Below are 26,511 nucleotides of genomic sequence, written 5' to 3' on the forward strand. Positions count from 1 at the left end.
GCTTGAATTGGCTTATGAGAGTGATTGTTAAATTTTAAGTGTAAACATTTGTTGTTCAGTCATATCTGACTCTGTCCTGTGGGGTTTTCTTAGCAAAGATACTGGAGTGATTTGCTATTTCTTTCTCTAGTGGATTAAGGCAAACAGAGGGTAAATGACTTGTCCAGGGTTACATAGCTGGAAATGTCTAAGGCCAGGCTTTAACTCAGAACTTTCTAATTCCAGACCCAATTTTCTATCCACTGAGCCATCTAGCTGGGAACATGTTTATCTTGAAAATTGTAAATGTGAACGTGTAAAAAGGTACAAGAATCAGTGATTGATTTAGGATTTTATTGATTATCCAGACAAGAAGATGATGGGGTCATGCAGCTAAAACTAATAATATAGTTAAATGTAAAAGTATGTTGTGGGTACAGTTTTAGGAGTATTTTTTGAGAGCTTGTTGTTAAACATTTATCAGCATGTCTCTGTATCCCCTGGTTAAAAGAAGAAAACAGACAGATTGCTTTTGAAAATACTTTTAAATCAAAAGGAATTCATTTTCCCAGTCAACTGATGCAGACAGTATCTTGTATCCTACTTTCAGCTCATCAAAAAGACTAATGGATTTGTGCTTCTAAACTTAAGTTTGAACAATTGCACCCTTGCCCATTCCAGTAGCCATCATTTTTAGGCAGGAGGATTTCTGCCACACAATTATAGATTAGGCATTCGTGTTACACCTTTTGTCAGAATAACAAAATTCCTGGAGGACAAAGCCCAGCATAGGTCATTAAGCCCATCTCTGTGTTGTTGTACTCCAACCTTTTAAATATTCGATTTTGTTCTGGTCTTTCTTTCTTCCTCTTTCTCTAACAAGTTGCCAGAGCTGGAAAATGGATTGGTAGCAATCAAATTATGGAGTATTTAAAAGGTCAAAATAATACAAATACCCTGTTTTCTTTCAGAAAGAAAATGAGTTCATGAAGCTGTGATATGCCATCCCAGGGCTCTACCTTCCCCAGGGCTTGGTCTTTTCCACCTGAGGAGGGTATTCACATTACAAGGACAATACTATCTTCCTGATAGTGCTTATGATGCATGCTGAATGCTATCAACAGAACTATTTTCATTAAAATCGTAAGGAGCAATCTTGCCATCCTTTAGGAATCACATGATACTCTAACTAATAACTGCATTTCCAAATAAGACTAAAAATGAGGCTAGCTCTCCATTTCAGGCCTTTCGACTGATTTTTTGAGAGATCTCACTCATAATGCAAACTCCCTCCTCCCTCTCATTTTGCACACATGCCCTAAATTCAAGAATTTCCAAGGCTATATAGTAAGTGGAAATTTCCCCGAGTAACATCAATCCATAAGTCAGGGAAGCAATAGGATCTCCTGCTATTCTAATGCATTTATCGTAATAACGGCTTCTAAATGTAATTTAAAAATGCAATTTTCCACTGCTTAAATTAGTTAGCTGTACAATGTGCATTCTGATGGCACCTATGGATTATTCTCAAGTGATCATAATAATGGCGATTTGTTGCCCCAAATTATATAGTTCTGCAGTAAATGTGAGGCTGAGTTGAAACTGTTATATTGTATGAAAACTGACAACCACCCAGTTTTTGAAAGTTCGGGAAAACAAGGTGGAGTCTCATGAGAGCAGCAGTAATATTCTGCTTTTCTTTGTCCTGGAATACCATTGAAAACTATAGGGATTGTGAGGCTCCCCATTTCCTCCAGGATAAAAACACAAACATCTCTGTTTTGCATTTAAAGTCTTTCATAATCTTGTTCCTACCTATTTTTCTGGACTGATTTCTCATTGTTTTTGCTTCACACAGTCTATGTACCAGACAGGCTGGCCTCCTGAATGCTCTCCATATACAGCACTTCTATGGCCCAACACTACCACCACATTTTTGCACAGGCAGTTCCATACACCTATAATACCTATACCTTTTAGAAACCTTAACTTCCTTCAGGGTTCAGCTCTTCAAGCTTCAGCTTCCTTCAAGGTCCAGGAATTTCTAGATCTTTCTAATTATTAGTACCTTACTGCTGCCACCACCCCCAACCCCCACCAATGCTTTTCTATTTTCAGTTTATGCTTTGTATGAACTTAACCATTTATACATTAATCTCCTCAATCCCTCTCCCCAGTAGAATATAAGCATTTTAAGGGCAGTGACTGACTCATATTTGCCTTTGTATCCCCAAAGTATAGCAGACTGCCTGGCAGAGACAATTCTTAAATGTTTGTTGAAAGAATGGATTGGATCTGGCCCTTGAAATGAGGGAAAATGAGTGCGGTTGATTTCACCTAAAAGGCCTCTTGATCTAGAGAGGCAAATCAACACGTTAAAAGTGTGGAGTGCTCAGTTGGCTGAAATAATTTCCATTAGTGAGAGCAGTAAACTAGTGTCCTAAAAGAGTTAATTTACCTCACATGGACAAGCAGTCATTCTAAATGCAGTTAGCTTTCAGTTCCCCATGCTAATGGAGGAAAAGTCTTTCCAAATAGTACAAAAGCCAATCTTTTCCTTGTTTCTTTTTCCTCTTTTCTTTCTTTCATTTCTTCCTTCTTTTCCCCTTTTTTCTCTTCCTTCTTTTTTCTTCTTCTCTTTCTCTCTGTCTGTCTCTGTCTCTCTCTGTCTCTGATTTTGTCTCTGTCTCTCTTTCACCCTCTCTCTGTCTGCCTTTCTCTCTCTCTGCCCCCTCTCTGTCTCTCCATTTCTCTCTCTCTCCATTTCTCTCTCTCTCTCTCTCTCTCTCTCTCTCTCTCTCTCTCTCTCTCTCTCTCTCTCTCTCTCTCTCCCTTTCTTTCTTCCTTCTTTACAACCTTTATCTCTCTGCTCTCTCTATCTCACACTCAGGCTGGAATTGCCACGTCTACTCAAGGGCCCAACCATACTGCTGATGAGAGCAGAAGCTTTAACCTGCTCCATTCCTAGCCTGACGCATATCACTGCTCTATGGCAGCCTGGTGCATCACCTACCTCCTCCCCACCTCCCAGGAACTCACCACATTGGTGCCAGACTTAGTGTGGACACCCGAAGAGCTTGAGCTCTACTGTAGCTCAGAATCCCCATATTCAAGTTTTATTTAGCTTCCCTCAGTAGTAGGGATTACAAAGATACATCACCATGCCTGGCCAAGATCAATTTCTTAAGGCTTTGGAAAGTTGTGTTTTGCTTTGTGGTCATATGAACAGTTCATATAGATATATTATCTAGTGGGAAAACTCCCTCCACTGATGTGGAAACTGATTGGGAAGTAGCAATGGTCATCATTGCTCTAACAAAGTATTTTAGGTGCCTCGGGAAATGAGGATGTCAGTAGTTCAGATCCAATGAGTAAATGACGTTCCTGGACCAAAGACATAATTTGTAGCATTCTGCAAGCATTGAGCCACAAGTTGACCCTAGAACTATTTCTCTCTTCTACTGTAGTATGTGGCTTAGACTTTGTTGACATCTGCATCAGCATCTAGTCATGACTACTTCACATATTTGATGATTTAGTGATTTAAGCCCTCCTAGAATTCTTATGTGTAATAGAGGGACAATGAACAGCTGGCTAAGCACTGAAGTGGGAGGGATGGTGAAGTACCCTTAAGAACTACTTCTAAATTGTTAATAGTAACAATAATAATAATAATAATAATAATAAGTGATTGCATACAGAGGATACTCCAAGGAGAATTTGGCAATTCAGTAACTTCATAAAAATGTTTCCCCAGAGTGGCATAAGACTATGTGCTAAAGCAGGGAGCAACCTGAAAAAAGGAGTAACCATTTGAGGGAAAACAGAGAAGACAGACCTGAAAAAAAAAAATTATAACTTGACTATAACTTATAGTCTTTAGGGAGTTGCCTAGGGTACTGTTGAGCAATTTCCCATGGTCACATAATTAGTTGTATCAAAAATAGGATTTGAACCCAGATCTTCTTCACCCTAAGGCCAATCCTCTATCCACCAAGCCATGTTGCCTCTCCTTTGGAAATATTGCATGATTTTATATGTGTTTGTGGTAGACTTACTTCTTTACTGCTGATATTTTATTTAACCAAATATTTTTAAATAATGTTTTATTTGAACACATACAATAATAACATAGCTTGACAACATGTGTGTGTGTGTGTTGGGAGGGGGAAGGTCACAGTAAAGGGGGAAGTTGTGGGAAAGAGGTAGTTTGTAGAGGGATGAAAGAGGAAGTTGGACCTGTCAAGGTTTCCAATAGATTATCTACCAAAATGTGCAATTCCCAGGTGGATAACTGATAATCAGCTACAAATCTTTTGTATCTAGGAATAGTTTATGCCAAACTTGTTACCAAGTCTCAAAATAAAAGAAAAGCAAGAACTTTATTTTGTGGTTTTGTTTGTTTGTTTGTTTGTTTGTTTTCTCGAATGAATAATGATTGGTCCAGTCCAAACCTATGATTTCATCAGTATGGGGAATTCCCAGTACAAAAATGCCTTCCTCAGACACAGATAGGCAATTGCCAGCAACTTAAAAAGCTGCCGGGGGTGAGGGAGGGGGGGCAATGAAAGTTCAATGACTTGCTGCTTTCATTTTTACAAAGCATGAAAAACACAAAACCAAAGAAAAATTTGGACCTAATGCATAAATCCTTAATTTCCACCACCTTAATTTTTCTAATTACAATAAAGATTGATTTCTTCTCAGAAATTTTTTATCTTATTTAAAAAAAAGAAAAACAAAGAGGCTTCTTGCACTACCACGCTGGGATAAGTGGATTTATGGCTCATAATCCTGGGGTCACTTACATTTTCCCTAAACACCAATTTCTCCCTAAAATCAATAAGGAATTCTGAAGCCATTCCAATAATCACCCTTAAGTATCATATTAAAGGGATTTAGCAGTGTGATCTGTTTTAAACTGCTCTCATGAACAATTGGCTGCTTTTCACAGGAGTTGAAAGAAAAGATGGATGAGCTCCTGCCCTTGATCCCAGTCCTGGAACAGTACAAAACGGATGCCAAGTTAATCACCCAGTTCAAAGAGGAAATTAGGAATCTGTCTGCAGTCCTCACGGGAATTCAGGAAGAAATTGGGGCCTATGACTATGAAGAACTGCATCAGAGGGTGCTCAGCTTAGAAACCAGACTTCGAGACTGCATGAAAAAGCTAAGTAAGTTGAATGATTTTATTTACTTTTCTGAGTTATATGTTTATCTTTATTAAAACTTATCTTTTGCTTTAGTAATATTGAATATAGTCACTCTAAGAAGCCAAGAAAGTCTTCTTAACCTCAGGTATTGAGATGATGAAAATGATTTCCTCAACACAAACATTTGCCATATGATTTGGAAAAGAAAGTCCCTTTAATTTTGTTTTTGTTTTTGTTATTTTAGAGACAATCAGGGTTAAGTGACTTACCCAGGGTCACAAAGCTAGTAAGTATCTGAGGTCTGATTTGAATTCAGGTCCTCCTGATTCCAGGGTCCATGCTCTATCCACTGTGTTACCTAGTTACTCTGGAAGTCCTTTTAATTTAAAACATTTTTTTTAGAATTTAATTATTTTTTATGGAAAGCAGTGCCTTGTTTCATGTTTATTTGGCTTTCTCTTTTTTTAAATCATTATTTATTTATTTAATATTTTTAGTTTTCAGCATTAATTTTCACAAGAGTTTGAATTACAAATTTTCTCCCCATTTCTACCCTCCTCCCCCACTCCAAGATGGCATATATTCTGATTGCCCCTTTCCCTAGTCAACCCTCCCTTCTGTCAGCCCACTACCCCCCCCATCCCCTTTTCCCTTACTTTCTTGTAGGGAAGGATAGATTTTTATGCCCCATTGCCTGTATATCTTATTTCCTTGTTGTATGCAAAAACTTTTTTTTGAACATCTGCTTTTTAAAACTTTGAGTTCCAAGTTCTCTCCCCTCTTCCCTCCCCACCCACCCTCCCTAAGAAGGCAAACAATTCAATATAGGCCATCATTATGCAAAACCCTTCCACAATACTCATGTTGTGAAAGACCAACTATATTTTGCTCCTTCCTATCCTAACCCCCTTTATCTAATTTTCTCCCTTAACCCTGTCCCTTTTCAAAAGTGTTTGTTTTTGATTACCTCCTCCCCCTATCTGCCCTCCCTTCTATTGTCCCCCCTTTTTTATCTCCTTCCTCCTTCTTTCCTGTGGGGTAAGAACCCAGTCGAGTGTGTATGTTATTCCCTCCTCAGGTCAAATCCAATGACAGCAAGATTCACTCATTCCCCCTCACTTGCCCCCTCTTCCCTCCCAACAGAACTGCTTTTTCTTGCCACTTTTATGCTAGATAAAATTTACTCCATTCTATTAAAACATATTTTCAAAAGTAAACTGTTTTGTTTTATTTTTTAATAACAGAATAATGTTCCATTGTTTCTTCTCAAATGTGTCTTGAGAGCCATCCTGGAAGAGTGGATAGCAATCCAATCTCTGAGTCAGAAAGAGTTGAGTTCTGATACTGCCTGTAATACGTACTGGTTGGGTGACCTTCGGAAAATGATCTAACCTCTCAGGGCCACAAGAAGTTGATAAGGATATAGGTGGCAACCACAGAGCAAGATGCAAGATCAACTCCAATAACAGTTGCAGTCAGTAGACAGATTCCTTGTGCTTCTCTGTTATTCCACAGAGGCACGTATTTCTGATCTTAGTCTCATTACAACTGGTACAAGGTAAGGTTCTTGTCTCATCAGGGGAACAACGACTCTTCTCCTTGTGACCTTCATAGGGAGGGAACCCACTACCTCCTCCAAAAGCCTTTTGGATAGCTATAATAGTAATTTTGTTCTGTCATGAAATCTAAATGTGCCTCTTTGCCTCTCGTAAACACTGTTCCTCCTTCTGCCTGGAGGAGCCCAGCAGACAAATCTACAAATTCTTGAGAACAGGTGTTGTCTTCCCCAAGCTTTATCTTCTCCAGGCTAAATTACCCTGGGTCTTTCAAATGATCACCATGAGCTCAAAACATCACTCAAGGCTCTTCACCATCCTAACTGCCCTCTTCTAGACATCTTCCAACATATCAATGTCCTTCTCTGACTAAAATGTTCCTGAAATGAATTAAGTATACATGAGTACTTAATGATATCTGATTAGAAAATGGCTGACTTTCTGGGAAGCTAGGTACCATTTTAGTAACAAGATCAAAAATACAACTAAATATAGAATAGAGCGGAGATCCGTGCTTGCATTACATAACATTTGACGTCTCTTCCAACTCTTAAGTATCTTTAATAATATAGATACAATAAATGTATTCAATGATTTAAGCTTTATAAAGTGCTTTCCTCACAGATTTGTGGGATATAGGGACTGAAAATATCAACAGGCACAGGAAAAGGAACATTGACTCTAGAATCAGAGGCCTGGATTAAAATTGTACTTCTGACACATACCTCTGTGACTCTGGGAACCTCACTTATCCTCCTTGAATCTTACTTTCCTAATTTGTAAGATGAAGGAGGTGGGGTAGGTGGCCCATGGGATCCTTTCCACCTCTGGATCTAAGATTCTATGATACTCCTTTACAGATGAGAAAAACAAGGCTCAGATAAGTGATAAGTGAAGTGAATTGTCCAGGTTCACACAGCTTGATGGTGTTAGTGCCAGGACTCAAGTCTAATGACTCCAGAAACAATGCAGACACCACTATACCTGTATAGTCTTTCTAATAGCCTTGTTAATGGAAAAGCATATAATAGATATGGAAAATGATCTATTGGCTAGAAGGTGACTGAAGTAGTGGGAAAGCTTCCATGTAGAGAATGAAGGACAATATCCTAGAACTGTCTGGAAAACAGCAGTGAGTGAAACTCCTCCACCAAAGTACACTCAACATCCTGCAGAATGGTGAGTTCAGTGGTTCAAATCCATAGGAGAGGATAAAAGCCAAAGTGGATATTCCTGGTTCATAGACAGATTTCCTAGCACTTGTCAATGAGTTGACTACAAACCATAGCTCTCTTCTATAGGAGGATATGGCTTGAATTTTGTTGGTAGCTACATCAAGATCCAGTCATGACTACTTCGTAAACTTTATGAGTTGGTAATTTCACTTAAGCCCTCCTGGGATTCATGTCTCCAACACAGATATAAAATGAGCTGTTGGCCATGGACTGAAATGGGATGGAAGGTGAAGCCCCTTCAGGAACTGTCTCTATGTTGTTAAGCAAAAGGAATACTTGCACATAGAGAGTACTCGAGGGAGTACTTGGTTCCTCATTAACTTCAGAAAAATGTTTCCCCTGAGTCGAGTAAGACTATGTGCCAAAACAGGGAGTGAACAGAGAAGTAACAGTTTGGGGAAAATAAATGGCTGGGCCTGGACTCAGAAAGACCCTGATTTCAAATCTGGCCACAAACATTAACTATCTGTGTAAGGATCTGGGCTATCAATATAAGCTTTGTTTCATTTTCTTCATCTATAAATGGTGATAGTACTAATACCTATATCCCAGACTGCTGTGAGAAGAAAATGAGTTAATACTCGCAAAGCACTTTGCCAACCTCAAAGTGCTATATGAATTGTAGCTGCGATTATTAGAAATAGAGAAGAAATACCTGAAAAAGAAAAAAAAGAATCTACACAGAATTGCAGAGTTGGAGGGATGCTATGAAGCCAGCTAGACTAACCACTAGCTAAATAAAAATTTCTCTGCAAAATAACAAATGAATAGTCTCCCAAGACTCAGCTTCCTCCAAACAGTTTGGAGGAATCCTCTCTGACCTGTTCATAATTATGCCAGGTTTGTTCTATTCATCTAGCTATGACCCTATATGGCATCACACTTCATATTCAGACAGCTATAATTATTAAGAAGTATTCCCTTAAATCAAGACAAAATTTGCTTCACAACTTCCTCCTATTTTGTTCTTCCCTTTTTTGTTGTTTTCAGTCATTTTCAATCATGTCCAACTTTTCCTGTCCCCTTTGGGGGTTTTCTTGGCAAAGAGAAGGGAAATGATTTGCCATTTCATTCTCAAGCTTATTTTACAGGTGAGGAAACAGACAAACAGGGTTAAGTGACATTACCAGGGTCACAAAGCTATTGAGTGTCTGAAATCACATTTGAACTCAGGAAGTTGAATCTTTCTGACTCCAGGTCCAGCACTCTATCCACTGCGCCACCTCTGGGATTAAGCAAAATAAGCCTGATCACCTTCCCATATGACAGCCCTTAAAATATTTCATGATAGCTACAATGTACCCCTTGAATCTTCTTTTCCCCAGTCCCTTCTACCGATCCCCACAGGCACGAACTGTATACTGTTTATCATCCTAGCCGTGAATTTGTTAAATGGCCTTGCTTAAATCAACACATGTATGTTCCTCTTATCTTATCAAAGGTTAGATAGCAGTTGTTTAGGTATATATGCTATTTCAATTTTAAAGAATGTACATAGTTATAGGATAAATAATTTAGACCTTAGACCTCATCAAGTCTGATGACTTCATTTTGCTGATAAGGATATTGAGAAGTAATTTACCCAGGGTACACAGCTAGTAAGTGTCTGAGGAAGTTTCCAACTCATATTTTCCTGATTCTAAAACTAGGGCAACATACACAACATCACATTGGTAATGACCTAGGCAAAGTGTCATAAATAAAATGTGGTGTCACCACACAAGGAGACAGTTGCAGAATAGTCCATTCCTTAGATGTCACATATAGTCCACTCTATCTCATCAATAAAATGAAATCTGGAAGCTTTGCTTTATGCTGACCTCTACTACAGTAATCACAGAAGAACACTCTCTTTCATAGCCATTACATAACACTCTTTTCCATTTTGAATCACAAGAAATGACATCACTGAAATTAAAAATAGAAAGAGAAACCCTAAATTAGTAGTGAAAATCAGCCAACTCCTCATCTCATATCAGTGGCCATCATTTTGTAGGGAAAGAGCATGTAGATTGCCTTTTATAATTATTGTTTGCAGAGATAAGGGAGCAATTGCCAAACTTGTGCCTTGTACAACACACACACATGTATGTATGCATGTATGTATATGTATATATACATGTATGTGTGTATATAAACACATGTATGTGTATGTCTGTGGTTGTATGAGTGTGAGTATGTATGTGTATTGTGTATGTATATATGTGTGTACGTAATACATAGGTTATATATATTATATACATGTAATATATGTATGTATGCACATATATATGCACATATATGTGTGTATGCAGCTGTGTGTGTGAGTATATGCGTGTATGTTTATATGTGTGTATATATATATATTACATATATATATACGTACTCATTTTCAGCAGAAATGTAATAGTTGGAAAAACAGGAGAATTTATGTCTTTTTCACAGGATTATTTAAACTAAATAACTCCTTGTTATATTATGTCTTCATGATAAGAATAGCTTGGTTTACTTGATAAGTTATGCTATTTTTAGCTGAGATAAAGAAAAATATGAGAGTCATCATGACATACTAGAGGTACAGCCTCAGACATGGGAAGATGGGCTCAAAGATGTAGATAGAGCCTTTGAGGATATTTATTACAACACCCACGTTTTACAAATGAGGAAACTGAGATTAGGGAATATTAAAGGACTTACCCAGAATCACCTAAGTATTTGGGGTCAATGGTAAGATTTGAGCCCAGGTCCTATGCCTCTAGAATCAGTGCTCTTGTCACTCTATCCTGCCTCTGACATATGGCTATGTGAGCACTGTGCATGTCCCAAGAGACTAGAATTGGAATGCATCTTCACAGCAACCACCAACCAAATAAATCCCTTCTCTGTCAAAAGAGAAAACATTACAATACTGAGAGTATGGAAAACAATGTAAAAAGCTAAATATATGCCTTCCAGGAATGAGGAAATAACCTGTTTAAACACATAAAGATGTTAGCTGTACCTCCATCCTATATTCATAGACATCCCTTACCCACTTAGTGCCCCCAGTATAAATTGCAAATCCAATACCAGCTTGCACTGATATAGGGAGATTCCTCACCATGGTTTTCCTATATCAATAAAATCACAGGTTCGGTCTTAAAAAAAGAGGAAAAAATACATATTTATAAGTTAAGGTTTAGAAGGGGCCTCAAAAGTTTTCTAGTCGACTGAGCAGGAATCCCCTCTACAACACCAAGGATAAGTTTATTCAGTTTCTATTTGAAGATCTTAAGTGATAAAGAACTCTCTAAATTATTTTAGATAGTTCTAAGCATTAGGAAGTTTATCCTTATATCATGTTAAAATCCACCTTGTTGTAACATCTGACCTTTGTTCCCAATTCTACCTTTCAGTGCCACCTAAACAAATCTAAACCCATTTCCTTTTTGAAGCATAGGGAAATGTCCTGAGATGACCTATGCCCATCATCTAGTTTGGATGGTTTTTTTTTCCTTTTGTTCCAATGTAACTGGCATCACACCAAGGTGGAAAAGAGGAGACTCTCAAATCAAATTAAAAAAAAAAAACTACATAGGGTGCCGACTCTGTGCAAGTTCCCATCAAGTGGAGAGGAGATTTTAATAAAACTATTACAGGCTAAGATATCTGGCTATATTTTCAGTAAATACTAATACAAAATATTGGTCCATATTGGCTGCTGTCCTTGTAGGTTTGCCATATAAGAACCTCTTTTTTGCCTCCCGTGGATATGTTGTCACCAATGTAAGAGCTCAGGCTGTGGGAATGAGTTCATTGTTTGTTTCCTGGACTCATACCATAAATCCTAGCCCACAGTCCCTCCCACCATGCAGAGCCTAGGCATCTGTTATGGACAGATGGACTCTCCTAAAACAGTGTGGCAGACAATAGAATGCTCTAACCTAGAAAGATCCTGAGATTTAGAGGAAGGTATGTGAAGGTTAGTGGAATGTTGGAGTGGACAGCTTTTTAGTATGAGAGTAGGACTGAATTCTAACCGTTCACTTTGGGCTTACCTAGCCTTGTTGTGCTGGAAGTCCCGCCTCTTCTTTGGTCATCTGCCAGACCTCTCAGCAATATAGGCTCAAGGGAATGTATCTCTACCCCTCTGCCTCTGCTCTGGCATTTACTAGAGGCATTTGGTATTTAGACATGAAATGAATAACCTATGTAGCCACCCATTCCAAGCTGTTTCAATTATTATTGGAATTGAGGCTCTTTTAGTTCAATAATTGAACAATTGATTAAGTATCCACCAGGTCCTGGGGACACAAAGAGAAAAATAAAATAGTCCTTGCCATCATGACTTTCATTCTCCCTAACAGGCAGTATGGATAAGCCAGTACTCAAACAAGCAAATAAATGGGTATTTGAGTACAGTAGAAAGGATTCTGTTATCCATGGCACTACATTCAAATTCCACTTTTAGCACTTTTACCTGTGCAAAATTGGATGGGTCACTTCATCTCCCTCTATCTAAGTTCCCAGAACTTTAAAATGGAGTTCCAATGGCTGAGAGCCCTTCCAGTTCTGGGTCAAGAATTACAAACCATGTAACATCCATGAGCTTCAGTTTCATCAATCCAGTGATTCAATGGCCTCTAACGTCCTTTTCACCTCTAGATCTCTTACGCATGCTGTTGTGGTTCCAATGATGTAAATGTTTCCTTTAATGATGATCATAATCTATCCATGCCTCCCTATCCTGTGTAACTCTTTTCCATACCCCCCAAAGTCATCACAGAGCATGCTGAAGTCCTTGCTTGTGTTGTCCCAATATTGCAAAGATACCATTGAAATGCATAAGCTATCCAAGAATTATCTCTTACTCAACTGGTAACCAGCCCATATCTTTTTTTCCTGACAAAATGTAAAGTACACATATAGCAAATGCAAAGTAATAAAAGAGTACTAGCAACTGGGGAAAATCAGAGAAGATCTAATTGACATTGTAACTAAGCTTTGAAGAAAACTATGGATGTTAAGAGATGAAGGCAAAGAGAGAGTAGGTTCTAAACATGCGGACTAGCCTCTGCAAAAGCATGGTGGTTAGAGTCATAAAGCCATCTATGTAGTCATTAGTAGGCCAGCATGACTGGAATGCAGAGTGTGTAAAGGGCAAACACTATGAAATAAGTCAGAGAAGTAAATGTGGGCAACAACATGAAGGGTTTTTAATGCAAAAGGTAAGAATTTTATATTCCTTTTCTTGGGGCAGTGTTGCTGTGGGATCTTTATATCTTATAATTGCGTAGTCATAAGGTTAATCGTGTCCATTAGCATTTGATTCAAGTCATATCTGCTTTATAAAGAGAAATGGAACTATGCAAATATTTTTCTTCATATGACTTATAGGCTGCATGTCATTTCTAAGCAGACACTTCTAGGTATAGGACACACCTGTAGGGTGGAACATAGCCACTGGCCATAATCATACAAAAATACAATCCATATCTACGAACCTGTCTTCCCATGTCTGAGGCTGTACCTCTAGTATGTCATGATGACTCTCATATTTTTCTTTAGCCCAGCTAAAAATGGCATAGCTTATCAAGTAACCCAAGTTATTCTTATCATGAAGAAAGAATATAATACAAACAGGTATTTGTATTAATTTAAAATACAACTGTGCATGTCCCAAGGGACTAGGGTTGGAATGCATCTTCACAATAACCACTAACCAAATAAATCCCTTCCTTGCCAAAAGAGAAAACATAATATGGAGAGTATAGATAACAATGTAAGAAGTTAAATATATGCCTTCCAGGAGTATTTAAATATATAGAGATACTAGCTTTTGCTCCATCCCATATTCATGGCCCCAGTGGTGAGGAATAACTTGAACAATTTCTAATATGAGCATTTTGTACTCATTTTGCCACTCAGTGTGCAGCCCACCAAAAGAGATCCAATTAACTTGGTAAATACCAATTGGAATGCTCTACCATCAGATACCTCACAGAAACACAGAAAAAAGAATGTATAACATGGGCTCCTACCCATCATCTACTCCACCCAGTGTTTGTATTGTGTAACAAAATGTCCTCACAGAGTTCAATGTTGTTAAAACCATAGGATGCTAGTATATAGTCAATCGATAAACTTTTACTAAGCACCTACTATATACCAGGTGCTGTGCTAAGCATTGGGGAAATGTGTGTGTGTGTGTGTGTGTGTGTGTGTGTGTGTGTGTGTGTATTCACACATATATAGCAAAAGGCAGTCCATACCCTTAAGGAGGTCACAATCTAATGGGGAGACAAGAAACTAATATATACAAACAAGCTATAGACATAATAAATAGGAAATAAGAGAGAGAAGAAATTGGAATTAAGAGGGGTTGGGCAAGGTTTTCTGTAGAAGAGGGATTTTAGTAAGAACTTAAAGGAATCCAAGGAGGCCAACAGGCAGAGATGAGGAAGAAGAATATTCTAGGGTTGGGGGACGGCCAGAGAAAATGCCCAGACTTGAGTGATGGAGTGTCTTGTTCATGAATGGCCAGAAGACCAGTTTCATTGAATAGAAGAGCATATGGTAGAGAGGAAAGTGTAAGAAGACTGGAAAGACAGGAAGGAGCTAGGTTATTGGGGTTTTGAATGCCAAGCAGGATTTTGTATATGATCCTGGAGGCACTGGAGTTTATTGAGTAGGGGGAGTGTTTGACATGATCGGACCTGGAAAATCATTTCGGGGAAGGATCAAAATGGAGAGAAACTTGAAGCAGACAGAGCTACCATCAGGCTATTGAAATAGTCTAGGCACGAGATGATAAGGGTTGTACCAGAGCAGTGGCAATATCAGAGGAGAGGAGGTAGCATATTTAGAACTGGAATATAGCTTAGAGATCATCTAATCCAACCCATCCACTGTATAGATGGGGAAACTGAGGCTCAGAAAGGTTAAATGGCTGGTTGCCCTAGTAGTAAATTTGAAAGCCAGGATTCTATCAAGTTTTTTTTTTTAATTGAGAGTCATTGTGGGTTAGTGGCAAAAGCCTTGCACTTGGAGTAAGAAGAGATATGGGTTCAAATCCACTAGCTGTGTCACTTAAAATTGCTCTACACTTCAGTTTCCTCTTACTAAAGATAAGTACAATATTTGTACTGTGCACCTCACATGCTCATTGTGAGAAACATGCATATAGAAATTTAATCTATTATCAGTATCAATGACATTTAGTTAACAGCATAACCATCTTGTTCATTTTTGTTGTGATGTGTAAAGATTTTGGGGAAAAGCATAAAGTAAATACTTTAGCAGCAATATTCCCTCTTGGCCCCAAAGAAAAAACACAATAAGGCATCATAATGCAACATAAAGAGTGAGGTACTTGGAGGCAGAACACCTGCATTTAATTCCTACCTCTACCTCTCCTCTACTTGTATAACCTTGGATGAGTTCTTTAAAAACTCGTTTCCCTCACCTTTAAAACCAGAGAGTAAGGCTAGTTAATATCTAAGGTTCTTTTGCACTTTAAATCTATTGTCATTATAATCCTTTAACCCCCTCCTTAAGTGCCCAGCTTACTGCTATGGATGGACTCAGCTGAATAGAGGCATTGTGATTAATTCAACAGTGGGAGATTTTTTTTCAAATACTATAATTACATGCTTTTTTTAGAATTTAGCTAAAACGCAATGATTTTAAGTCCCCCCCTCCCTTTTGAAGTGTGTGTGTGTTTAAAAGATGTGACTCAGGCTTTCTATTTCACTTTTTTTATCTCTTCAATAACTTACACTTTATAGTACTGTGCTAGGGCAATGGTTTGGTGCCATCTAGTGAGTCCCCAGATATATCTTTCCATTTACATAGAGGTTCATGAGAATTAATATTTAATAGGGATATAAGTAGTAATTAGAAATCAGAGAGGAACGTTAGATTTCGGTCATCCAACTTTGTAGGAACATTTGTCTCCCAGGCCATTTTTGCACACATCCCTGTCTTTTGTTTCCCTTCCTGCATAGGATGCAAGTGTTTGGCAGCAAAGCATTCTTTGACTTATTGAAACAGAAGCTATTTTTTTTAATTAAACTGTGACTGATTTTTGTCTTTCTTTGCATCCCAGGACTTGGCATAGTGCCTTGTGCATAATAGTTGTTTAATAAATGATAGTTGGCTAAATATACTGAAAGAAAGGAAAAAAAAGTGATTTCCCTGTCTATTTGCAACCATTTATGTGCTGTACTGACGGACAGGAAACGATAACTCATCTCGATGTAATACTCTGAGGTTTTCAAAGAACCATAGCCACAGCAACCTTATGAGTTAGGCAATACAAGTATTATCATCTCCATTTTACTGATGAACAAACTAAGATACAGAAAGGTTATTTCCCTAAGGCCACAAGGAAAAGGTGCACCCAGGATTCCAAATGTGAGTCTCCTGACTCCATGCCTAGGTATTTCCTTAATGCTATTCTGTCGATAATTAGTATTACAGTCTATCAAAGACAAGATTTTTAAAAGTGCTGATTTAATAAAGTTTCTGACACATCATTAGTATAGATTTACTACTTTAAAAAACTTGAGTCATTATAATTTAGTCGTCGATGGCCATTCAAAATGAGAATGGATCGATGTTCACAGTTGTCTGCAAGATTTCCTTCCTGAGTTCATAAATTATTATTTCTTTTTTTTTTTTTACTTTGAAAAGCTTGTAGCTACTATCTAGTCAAACCCTTCCCTGAAGTATGAATATTATTCTACAACATTTGCCAAAAGTGGCCCAATAACTTCTGCTAGAAGACCTCTCCTGACAAAGAGATCACCACCTTTGAGGCAACCCTTGAGTTTCTGGACGACTTTAGCTGTCAGGAAGTTCTTCTACATACTGAACCAGAAACTGTCTCTCTGGGGCTTTTCTCTATTGGTTCTATAATTCTGCCTTCTGACCAATCAAAATAAGTCTTCTTTCTTACATGTGACACCCTTTAAATACTTTAAGACAAGTATAATATTCTTCTCTGCTGAGTCCTCTCTTCTCTAGTGTAAGCCTCCCAAGTTCTTTCAACAGATGTTCATATGGTCGGAAGACAGAATTAGAATTTTTCAAAAGGAACTTTTATGAGGAAACTGAGTGGAAAACAAAGACAAATGTAAAAGTAATTAAGTTTAAGGGGCAACTAGGTGGCACAGTGGATGGAGTGCTGGACCTGGAGTCAGGAAGACTCATCTTCCTGAATTCAAATCTGCCCTCAGACATAGACTAGCTGTGTGACCTGGGCAAGTCCCTTAACCTTCTTTGCCTCAGTCTTCTCACCTGTAAAATGAGCTAGAAAAAGAAATGACAAACCACTCCAGTATCTTTGCCAAGAAAACTCCAAATGGAGTCACAAAGAGACAGAAATGACTGAAACAACTGAACAACAATCAAGTTTAAAATATGGACACAGATTACTTTAGCTGGGCTCTGTTTACAAGTGTTCTTCATTTTTTAAAACATGAACAAACATTTGCTAAATGTTCATTATAAGAAGCAGAATTGAATAGAGATAGACAGTAGGGAAGACCTGAATCCAAGTATTGCCCATGTCACATGTTGGCAATATGACCCTGGAAAAAACATTTATATGCTTAGTGCCCTGGCCAACTCTCTAAGACCATAAGTTGCAAAAAAGATGTTGAGCTGAGTTGGGAGAAAGGGTTCCCTCATCAAGAATTTCCCTATGCCAAGTAAATCATTCTCTTTCCAAAATAAATAATTATGTGCAGAGTTCTTGACATACACATTATTTGAATTTTTTTACTATGATAAGGAGATGATCCAGGGACCTTGAAATCTATGTCAATGGTGCAAAGGCTCTAATGTTCTATCTACCATGTTATAAGGCTTTAGGTACAGGTCCGGTGACAGACTTTACAATCTAAGGACCTGCCCTTTCTTTTTTTATTTAATTTATTTAATATATTTAGTTTTCAGCATTGATTTTCACAAGGGTTTGAATTACCAATTTTCTCCCCATTTCTACCCTCCTGCCCACTCCAAGATGGTGTATATTCTGGTTGCTCTGTTCCCCAGTCAGCCCTCCCTTCTGTCACCCCACTCCCCCCCATCCCCTTTTCCCTTCCTGTCTTGTGGGGCAAGATAAATTTGTATGCCCCATTTACTCTGTGTCTTATTTTCTAGTTGCATGCAAAAACTTTTTTTTTGTTTTTCAATATCTGCTTTTAAAACTTTGACTTCCAAATTCTCTCCTCTCTTCCCTTCCCACCCACCCTCCATAAAAAGGCAAGCAATTCAACATGGGCCACACGTGTATCATTATGTAAAAACCTTCCACAGTACTCCTGTTGTGAAAGACAAACTATATTTTGCTCCTTCCTAACCTATCTCCCTTTATTGAATTTTCTCCTTTAACCCTATCCCTTTTTGAAAGTGTTTGTTTTTGATTACCTCCTCCTCCTACCTGCCCTCCCTTCTATCATCTCCTCTTTTTTATCTTCTTCCTCCTTCTTTCCTGTGGGGTAAGATGCCAATTTGAGTGTGTATGTTATTTCTCCTCAGGTCAAATCCAATGAGAGCAAGATTCACTCATTCACCCTCACCTGACTCCTCTTCCCTTCCTACAGAACTGCTTTTTCTTGCCACTTTTATGCAAGATAATTTACCCCATTCTATCTCTCCCTTTCTCCCTCTATCAATATATTCCTCTCTCATCCCTTAATTTGATTTTATTCTTTTTAGATATCATCCCTTCATATTCAACTCACCCTGTGCCCTCGGGCTATGTATATGTGTGTGTGTGTGTGTGTGTGTGTGTATATATATATATATACACATACATATATGTATATATATATACACATGTATATATATACACATATATATATACATATATATATATACACATACATATACACATATACACACACACACACATATATGTATATGTGTGTGTGTGTGTGTGTGTGTATATATATATATATATATATATATATATATGCATATTCCTTTCAGCTACCCTAATACTGAGGTTTCATGAATCATACACATCATCTTTCCATGTAGGAATGTAAACAAAACAGTTCAACTTCAATAAGTCCCTTGTGATTTCTTTTTCTTGTTTACCTTTCCATGCTTCTCTTGATTCTTGTGTTTGAAAGTCAAATTTTCTATTCAGCTCTGGTCTCTTCACTGAGAAAGCTTGAAAGTCCTCTATTTTATTGAAAATCAATATTTTGCCTCTGTTTTTCTGGGTAGGTGATTCTAGGTTTTAATCCTAGCTCCACTGACCTCCGGAATATAGTATTCCAAGCCCTTCGATCTCTTAATGTAGAAGCTGCTAGATCTTGTATTATTCTGATTATGTTTCCACAATACTCGAATTGTTTCTTTCTGGTTGCCGCAGTATTTTCTCCTTGATCTGGGAGCTCTGGAATTTGTCAACAATATTCCTAGGAGTTTTCTTTTTGGGATCTTTTTGAGGAGGCAATCGGTGGATTCTTTCAATTTCTATTTTACCCTCTGGCTCTAGAATATCAGGGCAGTACTCCATGATAATTTCTTGAAAGATGTTATCTAGGCTCTTTTTTGATCATGGCTTTCAGGTAGTCCAATAATTTTCAAATTATCTCTCCTGGATCTATGTTCCAGGTCAGTGGTTTTTCCAATGAGATATTTCACATTGTCTTCCACTTTTTCATTCCTTTGGTTCTGTTTTATAATATCTTGAATTCTCATAGAGTCACTAGCTTCCACTTGCTCCAATCTAATTTTAAGGTAGTATTTTCTTCAGTGGTCTTTTGGACCTCCTTTTCCATTTGGCTAATTCTGCCTTTCAAGGCATTCTTCTCCTCATTGGCTTTTTGGAGCTCTTTTGCCATTTGAGTTAGTCTATTTTTTAAGGTGTTGTTTTCTTCAGTATTTTTTTCAGTATTTTGTTTGGGTCTCCTTTAGCAAGTCATTGACTTGTTTTTCATGGTTTTCTCACATCATTCTCATTTCTCTTCCCAATTTTTACTCTAGTTCTCTAACTTGCTTTTCCAAATCCTTTTTGAGCTCTTCCATGGCCTGAGACCAGTTCGTGTTTTTCTTGGAGGCTTTTGATGTGGGCTCTTTGACTTTGTTGACTTCTTCTGGCTGTATTTTTTGGTCTTCTTTGTCACCAAAGAAAGATTCCAAAGTCTGAGACTGAATCTGAGTCTGTTTTCGCTGCCTGGTCATGTTCCCAGCCAACTTATACGACCCTTGAATTTTTCGGGGCGGGGGGGAGGGGGGAGGCGGTACGACTGCTTGTAAAGAGTACTTTGTTCCAAGCTTGAGGGGATACACTGTTGTCTTCAGAGCTATTTCTATACAGCCAGCTCTGCCACACCAGCACTCCTCCTTCCCCAAGAACTGCCAACCTGGACTGTGACTCAGATCTTAAGCAGGCTCTGCACCGCCGCTCTGATCTGCCACTTTATTCCTCTCACCAAGTGGGCCTGGAGCCAGAGGCAACTGCAGCTGTAGTTCTGTAGCTGAACTACCTCCCCTGCCCCCGGGCCGGTGGCTGAACCACGAACTCCTTTCACTCTGTCCCCGCAGCTTTTACCACTAACCTTCTCTGTTGTCTTTGGTGTTTGTGGGTTGAGAAGTCTGGTGACTGCCACAGCTCACTCATTCAAGGCACTAGGGCCTGTTCTGCAGGGCTCCTGGTCTGGTTGGTCCTGCCACTGCCCAGGCTGTGCTCAGCTCCCCTCTGCTCCCCTCCGCACTCCCAGCTCCAAGAGCCATAGACCTCACCCAGCAACCATACAGGCTGGAGCCTTGCTTCCCTCTGCTATTTTGTGGGTTCTGCAGTTCTAGAATTTGTTCAGAGCCATTTTTATGGGTTTTTGGAGGGACTTGGCAGGGAGTTCATGCAAGTCCTTGCTTTCCAGACACCATCTTGCCTCCACCCCTGGACCCGCCCTTTCTTTGTTGTTGTTTGTTGCAACAATTTGGCCAGCAGCTGCTGTGGGAGTGAAAAACCAACACAAGCCCAACAACAGGAATGCTGCAAGCCCAGGTTCTTTTGATCTGCTTTAGTAGAGAAAGCAGTGTTAAGGGGTTAACAATCTCACTTTAATCCAGCATACAAATATCATTCACTTAGTTCAGGGGAAAAAGCCAGAACCATGAACTTTAGAGCAAATACGAACAGAGCAAATAAACATGAATCAACAGACAGATTTCTGTCTGACAAAATCACAATATACAGTTACCAGAGAAGCATCAACATCAAAGCTAGGGAGCTCATAACAATGAATGGCCGTGCCTGGTTTCTGCCATGATCCCAATGTAGGCCATTCCCCACTTTTGCATTCACCTCACCAAAGTAAGCTGGAAGGCAGCTCACTGCTCTCACCTTTCCAAAGTTCTCATGCAGGCAGTCTTCTGCTCTGTCTGGGTCAATATTTCGGCAGCCACTGTCAGCTTCTTCCTTCTCCTCACCAGCCGCTCCTGCCAAATCTGCAAGAAGGCAATTCTCTAATTTTTCTCTCATGTCTGTATGAAGGCAGTTCTCTGCTCCTGTTCCAAAACTCCTCATAAAATATGGTCTCAAAACATTCACCCTTTCAGCACAGTCCTCAAGAGCCAGGCTTATCAGCTCAAGCCCTTGCTCTGGCCATCCAACCCTCCCCCATGCCTGGGCTTTTTCTCCCACAGCCTTTGCTCTGGCCTGTCTCTTCCAGAGTGCTAGTACCATGGGGAGAGGGAAGGAGGGATTATCTCCCAGATTATCTCCCACTTCTACCAGCCTGTTTTCCTTCAGGCCTTTGTTGCTCCTGGGGTTCCATAGAACCATAGCCACCTCAAGTACAAAGAGCAATCCAAAAACTGGGAAACATTCAACCACCCCAGTACCCCAAAACACCACACTTTCCTTTTAAAATGCAGATCTTGAAGACTACACCATTTGTTGCAACAATCTGCTAGTGGCTGCTGAAGGGGTATAAGATCCACCAACAACCAGCACACAGAACACTGCAAGCCCAGGTTCTTTTGATCTGCTTTACTAAGGAAAGCAACATTAAGGGGTTAACAATCTCACTTTAATCCAACATACAAATATCATTCATTTAGTTCAGGGGAAAAAGCCAGCACCTTGAACTTCAGAGCAAATACAAATTACAACATTAACAGACAGACCTTGTCTGATTCAAATCTCAATTCATAGTTACCAGGGTTTAACAAAGTCCGAACATCCAGGTTTACAAGCTGGAGGGCTCTTAACTACAGCTGCCCAGAGTCTCCACATCAGTACACCACCAAGAATGACAGCTCTAAGCAAACAACTCTGTCCTCTCTTTTTATGCACTCTTTAGCCATCATCAAACGTCATCTAAGTGACCAGGACTTAAGCTCTTACTATGGGCTCTGGTCCTAGCAACTCCCCTTAGGACCCTGGGGGCTTCACGCCCACATCTGCTTAGCACCTAGTAGCTAGGGGTTTGGGGCCTACTTGGGAGTGAAGATATAATCAGACCTCCCTTCACTGGCCCCACCTGGAGCTCCACCTTAGTTACCAAGGCACCAGGTAAGAGCTACAGGGTGATCAACAGAATGTTGGCTATAAAGTGATACATTTTTGTAATGATCCATGAACCAAGCAAAATTATAAAATAGTTCTTAAATCTCTGCAGGCATTTCTTGTTCCTACAATGGCAGTGCTAGAATGGCAAAGAATGGGCAGAGGGTACACACAAAATCACACAGTTTTTTAACTTATGTTGACATTAACTTATATTTTTAACTTATAAAGGGCAATGGGTTGACATACCAATACCAGAACTGAAATACACCCTTTCTTGTCATAAATGAAGAAGAAAAGTTGCAAAAAAGTCACTGCTAAATGGAAGATTGATTCTCAGGTTTTCCTCTGAGAGGCAAATAAAGAAGTCACAGGAGAAATAGCAAAGGTTTGGAGTTGGAAAGGACATCAGAAGCCATCTAATCCAACCCCTTTCATTTTCTAGATAAGAAAACTGAGGTCTATAGAAGATGTGACTCTCCTAAGGTTATCTAGGTAATAATAAGTATCATCAGCAAGATTTGAAATAAGCTTCCAGACCTCCACATCAGAGCTTTTTCCACTGCACCACATGTACCCAAAGGGAATGAGGAACATCATGTCACGAAACCTTTGTTCATTCCACTTTACAACGATTATGATGAATATAAGCAAACAGACAATCTTGAAGGTAATTGTTTTAATATACAAACATTCACAGAAAAGAGGAAGAAGCAGCGCTGTTCCATGAACATCTTGAAAAGGTCCTCCATATTAAGTCAACCTGTATTTTAATACTTGATAACTTCATTGTAAAAGCAGGTGCAGTGAAAGACATTAAAATCTAGGCTGGGATCATGGTTCAGGATCAAGAAAGCAAGGAGTCTTAGAGACACTCAAAATCCTTGCCCCTGTATATCATGAAGCTGATTGTTCAATAAGAGTTTTGGAGGGTGATGGAACTGATGAGCACTGAACATCATTGTTGGCATCATCATTGTTGTTGTCTTTTAACATAAAAGAAATGACCATCTATCGACATAGAGACCCTTTGAATCTGTCTGTGAAAGGAAGATGGTTTTGTGTTCTAGACTCTTGAAAAATGAAGTGAAGGATAGTAAAATGATATGGGCAATAGCCAAAGCAATTTTGGCATCTATAATTATCAAGCCTAAAATCATTTTCAAAAACCAGTAAAGGATAACAAATTAAAAGAGTGCTCTATGGTTTTATTTCACCAGACTGAAGATCAGCTTCCAGGAGGGGACAGACACCACTGGAAGTATCCTCCTTGCTCCTCCTCCCCAAGTGAATATCGTAGTCACTATCTGAATTAGCCACAGTCAGGCAGTACACATTAACCCAATTATTTTGATATTTTAAGGGATATTATTTTAAGTCCCTGGATTATCTAGATAATTGAAACAGACTTCTACTTCAATTTATCTGGGTGGGGAGACATAGCCTCCATATGAGATCAATGTGATGACTTTCTATAAAACATTTCAAGCTATTGCATACTAAGAATTGCTTTCCAATGAGAAAATCATTTTAAAATGCCCAGAGGGAAGCTTGAATAGTCATGATCCCTGGGAATAGTATTCATTGTCTGTATCTTATCTGATTCACATTTCTAATTAGCCTCCACAACAGCAATGACTTAGGATACTCTGGCTTTGGCTCTGTCTCCACCTGGGACATGGATCCTGGAGAGTTGTAGGTAGTTTGGACTGTTGAAATAGAGCCGAACAAACCCAAAGGCTATAGCCTGCTGGCTCATTAGTTACAAAAGAAATAAGTATTTTCTATACAGCACATCAGAAGGCAAATCCTATACTCAATGATTAAATATGTGAGTGAACCACTGGTAGCTTCTCAGAATTCCATTCTAATATTTATATTTTGTACATTAGAATTTACAAGGAAACTTGCTCATACAAAACCTTCAGGACAAACATGTAGAAAGAAGAAAGAGAGAGAAAAAAGGCTTTTAATTGAAAAATATAACAAATTTTGCTGAAAATAATAATAGCAGCTAACTCACAGGGTTGTTGTAGGGGTACAAATGAGATAATGTACCTGAAGCACTTTGCGAACCTTAAGGCCCTACATAAATACCAGCTATTGTTATCATTATTAAAATTGCTCAAGTTCACAATCCATACTTATTCAACTCAATTCAACATTTGTTAGCTACCATGGGAAATACACAGTACTGAGGCATCCAAAAAGATGCCAAAATACACAATACATGCTTTCTCAAGGAGATCAAATATGTGCACAAATAATTCAGATAGAAAAATGTTAAATTATAGGCATAAAAACTTGGATCAGCATAGCCTCTTTTAATGGTCATAAAGTGATTTCAATTGCCTAGTGCCATGGAACCAGGTCTTGGTCAGGAAATCAGGTCTTGGCGACAGGGAGGAAAACCTGGGTGAAACTGGGATGCAGAAGAAAAGCATCAACTTGCGTGTAGGAGATTTATCAATAGCAGTGGTGTGTGTGGGTGTGGGTGTGGGTGTGGATGTGGGTGGGTGTTTATTGAGGGGGATGGAACATAGTGAGAGGAACCAAGCAAGTATCAACCAGTTATATAAACATAAGAAATCAGTAGGATTTTTAGGTGTTTTGCAGAACTGGCAGCTCTAGTTAACAATTTAGACAATCATCTTGTGCTATGAACAACCAGCTATTTCAGGCCTGCTCTGCCTACCCAGCAATGATCTGCCAAGAAGTCTCAGCTGGTGTTGACAATAAATGATAAGAAAAATGCAAACTCTTAGAAGAGTTCTAAGGAAGAAATGGTCATTTCTTATAGAATCTCTCGCCTCAAGGAAACTAGAATAAAAATGGTTTAAAAAGATGCCAACATAAGTAGGTTTATCATCATTAGGATGATGAGTACTTTTTAGAAGCTCAATTTGGTTATTTTGAGTTACCAGAAATGACCAAAGTGATCAATTGGGATGGAAGTAATAGGTCAAAAACATAACACTTCTACATAGCACTGAGGAATGTCCAACTCAAGATTCTTCCAGTAAAAAATTGATCCTTTGGGGAAAACAGTGAGGGGAAAACCCACACCAACCTAAGTTAACTTTATTACCCCTTGAGCAAATAAAATAGAAATGTTGAAGGCCCAAACTGTTAAAATTTGAACTTTCCATCTCAACGTTTGATTTATTTGCTATATGCCATTACTGTGAAAAAGTCACGATTATTTCTAAGTGTTTTCCTTTGTTCCTGCTCTATATGTGTGTATGTGTATGTGTGTGAATTATGAAATACATAACACTTCTATATAGCACTGACAATTTCACAAGTCCGGATTCTTCCAGTAATAAACTGATTTCTTTTGGGAAAACAAAAAAGGAAAATTCCACACCATGACGTATATCATGCTAAATAAACCAGTTCCCTTCCTTTGTTTTTTAGAATCTGATCACTTCACTTCTCAAATTGTGAGAAATATTTAAGCTTTTTGCTGTGGTAATGAGGAAGAAAGCAGCATTATTTGATGAAAGGAGAGAACAAGAAAGCAATAAAGAGGCCAAATGCAGACAAGATAGTACAAGAGAATAAAAAAAATGAGATATCTTAAATTGCCTGGGAGATGAGTCTACATTTAATGCCACATACCCCTGGTTATAAATATATTCACTATACAGATTTTATTCAAAATCATTTCTTTGGTCTTACAATAAATACTTCAGATTTCTGTTGTTGTTGTGTTTTTCCCTTAGACCTCAGTATTTTTGAAGGATTTTTTTCCCCTTGAACTCCTTCCTGGATGGTACTACATAGTTCCAGCCAGGTCATTACATTTTCACCTTTCATTATCTCCTGGCAATTTAATATGCTGTTATGTACTCTATAAAGCCACAAGTCTCAGACTTTGAGGGTTTTCTTGCATATTCTGTACTATTCTGTTTAGACTTCTTTATGCTGCAAAAACCTAACATCTGTTTCAGGTACTCTAGAAGAGAAATTGCATAGGATTCTATTTCAGGGATGTCCTTCTCAGGAAATATATATTTGCTAACTGAAAAACCACAAAATCATTGAGGACTTTTTGACCTTTTATAGTGGTAGTCAGTGGTTAATGGGACAGC

General features: G+C 38.7%; 1 protein-coding gene across 3 annotated transcripts in view; it reads left to right on the plus strand.

The window, feature by feature from the left end:
• Positions 1-26,511, plus strand: part of OLFM3 (olfactomedin 3) — a 71,723-nt gene that overhangs the window by 41,298 nt on the left and 3,914 nt on the right. For all 3 annotated transcript variants that reach the window (XM_036769045.1, XM_036769046.1, XM_036769048.1), the window contains one exon: positions 4,934-5,153. In XM_036769045.1, coding sequence (XP_036624940.1) covers positions 4,934-5,153 — 220 coding nt within the window. The remainder of the gene's footprint in view (positions 1-4,933; positions 5,154-26,511) is intronic.

This window comes from Trichosurus vulpecula, chromosome 7, assembly GCF_011100635.1.
Source record: "Trichosurus vulpecula isolate mTriVul1 chromosome 7, mTriVul1.pri, whole genome shotgun sequence".
Lineage (NCBI taxonomy): Eukaryota > Metazoa > Chordata > Mammalia > Diprotodontia > Phalangeridae > Trichosurus > Trichosurus vulpecula.